At 42.3% G+C, this 7,750-nt stretch overlaps 1 protein-coding gene across 4 annotated transcripts in view; it reads left to right on the top strand.

Annotated features, from left to right (window-relative positions):
• Positions 1–1,986: 1,986 nt before the first annotated feature.
• The window catches only part of Mak (male germ cell associated kinase), a 40,032-nt gene continuing 34,268 nt past the window's right edge, over positions 1,987–7,750 (top strand). For all 4 annotated transcript variants that reach the window (XM_038334699.1, XM_038334698.1, XM_038334697.1 and 1 more), the window contains exons 1-3: positions 1,987–2,087; positions 6,624–6,678; positions 7,513–7,634. In XM_038334699.1, the coding sequence (XP_038190627.1) occupies positions 1,987–2,087; positions 6,624–6,678; positions 7,513–7,634 (278 nt within the window). The remainder of the gene's footprint in view (positions 2,088–6,623; positions 6,679–7,512; positions 7,635–7,750) is intronic.

Below are 7,750 nucleotides of genomic sequence, written 5' to 3'. Positions count from 1 at the left end.
GCCTCTGACTTCTGAGCTTCTGAATGGTTGTGGCCCCCACACATCCAAAAGTCTGGGAGGGAACCGTCTGTGTCCATTGCAGATTCGGGCCAGGGTGGAACTGGCAGACTGTGCCAGAGTCCTATATCTTGCAGGCAACAGGAAACCGAATAAGACACTGAGCAGTATCCTGAGCATAGAAAACCTCAATGCTCACCCATAGTGCACTACTTCCTCTAACAAGGCTGTACACATTCCAACAAAGCCACACCTCCTAATAGTGCCACTCCCTGTGAAATTATGGGGCCAATTGCATTCAGACTACCACACATACATGCCTAATGATGCATAGGCACAAGCTAGTAAATAGTGGATTCACCCTACAAGTTCACTTGAGGCCCCAGTTTTACCTCCCTGTGCACGCACACCGCTTCAGGCCACATCAGTCCTTCTGTTCTTTACACCCAATGTGTGTTGGGAATACAGATAAACAGAAACCGTTAAATTCAGTCCTTACCAGGGGTGGAGAAATCTATGCTGTTGTTCAGAAATGGGAAAGCATGTACCCTGCCTGGTACACGTGGGAGTCCAAGGGGGCTCTGAGTCTGCTAGAGAGAAGGGTGTATGTGCGGAGTGCGTGCAGATGAAGGAAATGGGCTGTCGAGTACATTATTAAAAGAGGGGGTGACTTGCATAACCCAAGGCCAAAGCCAGATAGAGTCCCCGGCTAAACTGTCTATACATGCCTGTCTTACATATCTATATGCAAATAAGGTTTTTCTTTCTTTCTTTCTTTCTTTCTTTCTTTCTTTCTTTCTTTCTTTCTTTCTTTCTTTCTTTCTTTCTTTCTTTCTTTCTTTGTCTTGTTGTTGTTGTTGTTGTTGTTGTTGTTTCTTGTTTGTTTTCGAGACAGGATTTCTCTGTGCTGTCCTGACTATCCTGAAACTCACTCTGTAGACCAGGCTGGCCTCAAACTCAAAGGCATACCCCTGCTCTGCCTCCCAAGTGCTGGAATTAAAGGTGTGTACCACAACCACCCAGCTCTTATTTCTTTTTCTTTTTCTTTTTTTTTTTTTTTTTTTTTTTTTTTTTTTTTTTTTTTTTTTTTTTTTGGTTTTTTTCGAGACAGGGTTTCTCTGTGGCTTTGGAGCCTGTCCTGGAACTAGCTCTTGTAGACCAGGCTGGTCTCGAACTCACAGAGATCCGCCTGCCTCTGCCTCCCGAGTGCTGGGATTAAAGGCGTGCGCCACCACCGCCCGGCCTCTTATTTCTTTGTATGAATGTTTTTCTTGGTTTAATGTAACAGAAAGTGGCATATTATTTAAATAAAGCAAGAAGAGTTTCTTTATATTACTATTCTCTTTATATAAAAACAAGCTTGTTGTATATTTACTTTACATACTTTAGGCAGTTGTAGTCTACTGGGAATTTTTAAGTAAGTAATATAATTTAAATTTAACAAGCTAAATGAAATGATACAAAAATTGCTTCAAAGAATGGATGCGGTTTAGACATCTGATTTTGGCAAGCTCCTTTGAAACAATGTAGATTATAGGCAGTAAAAAGAGAATCACACAAGCATCAATCCCACCTTGAACAATCGTGGATAGACCACCCAGTGGAATCATCAAGCGGCCTGTGTGTTGTGTGTAGAGTTCCTTCCACACTGCATGAGTAGCCTCTAACAATGGCCTTTCCATCAGCTCTAATCTTTCTGTGTCTAGGTTGTCAGTGAATGTGCTGTCGGGACTCTCTAATGAAGCATTTTGGTGTGCTTTTCCACAGGGTGTCCATAACAATAGAAGCAGTGTCTCTCTGCCAGATTCCTTATTGCTGTATCTCATGAGCCTACCTGATCTCGAGGAAGAGCCGTATTTAATGATGACAAGCCTGTCGCCAGTATAGCAACAAGAAGGGAAAGGAACACAGATAAAGAAGTATTTAGATTTCTATTGCACAAGAAAGATATCTCCGTGAACAGCCTCTGCTGCACCACCTTTTCCCAAGATGAACCGATACACGACCATGAGGCAGCTGGGGGACGGCACCTATGGGAGTGTGCTTATGGGCAAGAGCAACGAGTCTGGGGAGCTGGTGGCCATCAAGAGGTGTGTGTGCGGCACCGTGGAGTTTCCGTCTAAATGTTGGGTGTTTGTTTCCCTTTGCTTGCCTGAGAACCTGCAGCATCAGGGAGAGGGTTTCAGTTCAGACCCCAAAGTAGTTTGAGTGATGAGGGACACTATTCTAGGAAACAGAAAATTAGCAAAAAAGAGGATTCTTAAATGAAGGAAAAGTCTGTATGACTTTAATGTTTTGCTTTATTCTGATACATAAATAAACCGCATAAGTCTGAGGGGTCTGCATTTTATGCCTGATACATTTGGGATAAAACTGGAAGTAGTGAATATTTCTCAAAGTTAAACATGGGAACAAACTAGAACTTACTGTTTCTTTCAAAACAATCAGGTTCAAGGTAAGATTGGACTTATAATGTCAAAGTGAATTATGAAAAGGATATGCTATCTCAGCATCCTTGAGCAAGATCAGATACTTTTAAAATTCTGAAATCAATCTGTAAAGAATCGGCATCTCCTGTGTACACTTTGGGATGAGTGCAATCCTTTTATTAAACTAGTTTTCCTGTATGGCTTTATTTCAATTGATTTTTGCTTTAAAGCCAGTATGTTAGATTTGTCTTTGGGAAGTAACAACTTTCTAGAAACCCATCACACTGCAAAGTGCCTTTGGGGAAGTCCTGATCTTCACCAAACTGATTCATAAAGCTTCCTTAGAGAGCCTGAATGACTCTTAAGTGAAATTCTAATTCAATGAGGGTACTTTAAAATTAATAGCAATGACACCCTTCATGTCTCATGATGGTTCATAGAAAACTCAGAAACAAAAACATCCACTAAGTTTTCAATATGCTTTGTAATACAGTAGCGCATGCCCCATGGGAAGGCATTTGAGCCACAGAGAGGCCGTGCAAGGTCATCCATCCATGAGCAGGTGAGCAGGGACTTGCACCCGGCTGCGGCTGCGCAGTTCCACAGCCCACATCTTAACTCCCTCACGCTGTCAGTCCCTTACCCGGCTCCTCATGTGTGCGCTCTGGCTTTACCAGGCCCCGCATTTTAGAGATTAACCCACATAATCGAGTAACTCTGAGTTTCCTGGCGATCTACAAATCATCCATAGGAGACTGTATCATTTTCTCCCTTCTGTGACAAAATGCTAGACAAAGGCACCTATGGGCAGAAAGACTTATTTGTGCCTCGTGATTGGAGAAGGGGTACAATCCGTCATAGCAGGGGAGGCCTGGCCACAGACTGGCCACACTACCTCGGCTGTTCTGAAGTAGACAGAGATGAACTCTGGCATCAGCTCACTTTTTTTTCCTTTTTATTCAGCCCAGGATCTGTAGGTTGGGGTCACTCACATTCAAGGTGCATTTTCCCCTCTTCAGTTGAACTCTTCTGGAAACATCCTCATACACAAGCACCCAGAGGTGTGTCTCCTTCGTGATTCTGAAGCCAGTCAAGTTGGCAATAAAAATTATCACAGAGACCATACCACTAAGTGCAGTCATGGACATAGTTGGGTGGTTAGGTTTAGGGGAGGGCTGTTTTGTTTTGAGACAAGATCTCACTATGTAGTAGCCCTGGCTGTCCAGAACTCACTATGTAACCCTGACTGTTTGGAACTCATTGTGTAGATCAGGCTGGCCTCAAACTCACAGAGATCTGCCACCTCTGTCCCCTGAGCACTGGCATTTACCTCCACATTTCGCATGTTGTTAATGTGCGAAACAATCCCACACCAGTTTAGATTTAAAGGGGTATTTATTTTAGGGGTAAAACTTACAGAACACCGACAGTCAGGAAAGGAGTCTAGTGGCTGGAGCAAGAGCTGGAACCAAGAGCCGGAACCAAGAGAGCAAGCAGAGGACTGCCGCTCTTTTTTAAAGAGAAATAAACCACGCCCCAGTGGGCTGGTATTTCAGCAGCTATTGGCTTGAAGGAGCAGAAGGCGCTCCCGCAGCACCTCCCCCTTTTGTTTAAGTAAGAGAGTTCTAAACCTACTACAAAATTATATACAATAAGAACAAATATCCTATCCTAACTAGCTTAAGTCTTGCATAATAAATAACCTGGCCAAGTCATGAGAGGAAAGTAGCAACGATTATTTAGTCTTCAACCCCATTGAAGATCTGAGAAGGGAAATAATGTTACCTGAATAATTAGGAAATGCAATCAAACAACTTCCAAAACATGCAACAAATCATAGAGACAACTGACTATCTGGGCAATCACCCAAAGTCATGTTTGCAGCGTTGAAGCAACCAACTTTGACTAAGGCCTAGAATAACTGACAGATTATTTTTAAAGGCAAGAGATTTTTCAAAACCATCTTACCCTGTCTTGGCAAGATTTGGCAGTTCTGCTTATCCATTTCCGATACTATGTATTTTGTCAGTATTTGAGGTATGGGCAGTTTCTTGCCAGAGGCCAGTTTTGCCAAGAAGAAGACAAGCTCCAAGTGGAGTGTCTTTTTTTTGTTTTGTTTTGTTTTGTTGGTTTTTTGTTTTTTTGTTTTTCGAGACAGGGTTTCCCTGTAGTTTCTAGAGCCTGTCCTGGAACTAGCTCTTGTAGACCAGGCTGGCCTCGAACTCAGAGATCCGCCTGCCTCTGCCTCCCGAGTGCTGGGATTAAAGGCGTGCGCCACCACCACCCGGCCAAGTGGAGTGTCTTTGGTGCTCAACAATCTCTCGGGAATAGATCGGTGTTGCCATGAGCGATTGTGTCTCACTACCACAGAACTCTAAGATTAAATTAAATGCCATTTTCTACAACTCTTTGAAGAGGTTGAAGGTTATTTATACAGAATATAATCTCTATGTATCTAAAGAACCTGATTAGTCTAACTTATTATAAATATGAGACATAGATGACTATTGATCTACAATTCTTAATACCTATCTAACTTAAAGACTAAGAGAATAAACAACTGTGCAGTAAATGAGGACAATGACCTCCAAATGTAAACAATGAATATCAATACATAAAGAATATATATGTATCTTAATCAGAGGTAGAAATGTACACTGCAATATGGTAAATATATTTATCAGTATAATATATATATCAATACATAAAAAATGTTTTAAACAGAGGTAGAAGCATGCATGCATACAATATTCAATATAATTTAACTTTGTATCTTATACAAAAATCTATGTCAATGTAATTATCTATAAACAGTAACTCACAAATACCATTATTATCTATTATCCCATCATCCAATTTTCCCTCTTTTTTTTCAAAAAGATCCCTGAGCTTATAAAATTCCTCCCCCAACCCTCAACTGTATACTAATTATAATCAACCCCTAAATAATGTCCCTAAACCCAAGGACAAACTTTGCTGGGAGAGGGGACGTTGTCCTCTAGAATTACTTCCAGCTGTCCCTGTGGACTGGTATTTCAGCGGCTATTGGCTGAGAGAGCGGAAGGCACTCCCGCAGCACGTTCCCTTCAGTGACTAAATCTCCATTCACACAGAAATATGCCCCACCTGTTGTCTGAGCAGCGCAATTACTTCACTATTGTAGAAAGGAAGCGGAGGGGCTGCGTCCTGCCACCCAGCCACCGGCTAGCTTTACACCTGAAATAATTACACGGAAACTGTATTCTTTTAAACACTGCCTGGCCCATTATCTGTAGCCTCTTATTGATTAATTCTCACATCTTCCTTTAACCCATATTTAGTAATCCGTGTAGCACCACGAGGTGTGGCTTACCAGGAGAGATCTTAACCTGCGTCCATCTCAGAGAGGAGAATCATGGCGACTCACTATGGTGAATGCCTGAAGCATCTCCCCACTCCTGCTACCCAGCATTCTGTTCTGTCTACTCCGCCTACCTAATTTTCTGTCTCTTAAAGGGCCAAGGCAGTTTTCTTTATTAATTAACCAATGAAAGTAACATAGACAGATAACTCTCCTCCATCACACTATGCTAAACATTCTACTGTGTCTAATAGGGAAGAACGTGAGAAAGGCTCCGGGGTCAGTCCCCGGCCACCCCTCCCACTCCCACCCTCAACCCCATGAGGAAAGCAGAAAAGGAAAAACTAAGTCTGGATCACCTGTGGGTTTGGTTTTGGTTTTGCTTGTTTGTTTTCGTTTCTCTCCCTGATTTAAAGTATTTCATGACCCCTTACCCAAAGAACTAGTGATGTAAATGTTGTTAGGTTAAGTCCTTCGCTGAATTTGCTGCCAAACTTTGTAACTCTCGCCCTGTCCCGCTTCTGAGGTATAGGGTTTGTGTTTATCTTTTAAGCCCCAGAAAGGAAATGTGCACGGGGGACAAAAAAAAAAAAAAAACCAGCCACAGTTAAAGAGCTCACTGAGAAGGGAAGCTCAGGGCAGCCATACTTGTGCTAAAACAGAACGGTGGCCCCAACCTGGCACACCTGAGCCCAAACATGGCACCGTGAGGTATAAACAGAAAGGAGGGGATCTCCTTCTGGGGAGGAAGAGTGGTCTCCCCCAAAGTGAAGCCATGATCAAGAGCACCAAAGGTGGTGAAATTTGCTTCTTGCAGCCTTCACTCCTGAACACTAACTTTCCCTCATTTATTTCAGGATGAAGAGGAAGTTCTATTCTTGGGATGAGTGTATGAACTTGCGAGAAGTTAAGGTAAGAAAGTCAAGGCCCCAACAGGACACCATCTCCAAGGACAGCAGCTGAGATTATTCCATTGTAGATGAGTGGTGTTCAACCTTCCTAATGATGCGACCCTTTAATACAGTTCATCACGTTGTGACCCCAACCATAAGATGATTTTCATTGCTACTTCCTATGGTTTTGCTATTGTTATGAATCATAATGTAAATTATCTGATATGCAGGATCTCCGATATGCGATCCCCAAAGGGGTTGTGACTCACAGATTGAGAAGCACTGTTTTTGACTTTTCCAAATGCCTCCTAATGATAACTGCATCTGCCCCCTTCCTTTCCATTCCTCAAGTCCTTTCCACTCCTCCTTGCTCCCATGTTAGGGGGGAACAGAGAATAACCAGGCCGCCTTCTACCTAAAGATGACCTTAAAGCTCACACTCCAAAAGGGAAGGCAGCTTTTGAAATCATGACGTGCCTTTCCCTGTAGTCTATGCTGTGTGGCTTGGGTGAGTTTTTAGATACTTTGCGTGCAGCCTGACATGGGTAAATCAGAAAGAGAAGGTTAGAGCCGCCTTGGAAAATGAGGAGGGAAAGTGGCCGGTGGACACTCCAGGCAGCTACTGTGGCGTTGGTTGTCCCTTTCCACTCAGGTACTCTTCGCTTAGATCATTTAATGTTTGCTTTAAATCAGTGCTCCAGGCACTTTTAAGATAATGCAGATATTAGTACATAATGTGTTAATGAATCTAAGAGAAATGAACAGTTACCTGTGGGAAGTATTTAGTGCAAATGAGGTCCTATAGATTTCTGTAAATTTGCTTAAACAATGGCATTGCTCCCCTGCTTTACAGTCTCTGAAGAAACTCAATCATGCCAATGTGATTAAGCTAAAAGAAGTTATCAGAGAAAATGACCATCTTTATTTTATATTTGAATATATGAAAGAAAACCTCTATCAGCTAATGAAAGACAGGTATGTCTTTATTTTATGAGAACTATATTTTCCCTGTGATTTTCCCCACGAGTTCCTTGGATCCTGTCAGTGCATCACACTTGATGAAATGCTGGTTTATAACTTGAAGAGGCTGA

This window comes from Arvicola amphibius, chromosome 6 (assembly GCF_903992535.2).
Source record: "Arvicola amphibius chromosome 6, mArvAmp1.2, whole genome shotgun sequence".
Lineage (NCBI taxonomy): Eukaryota > Metazoa > Chordata > Mammalia > Rodentia > Cricetidae > Arvicola > Arvicola amphibius.
Note: the sequence above shows the minus strand (reverse complement) of the source record. Positions and strands in the feature narration are given on the sequence as shown.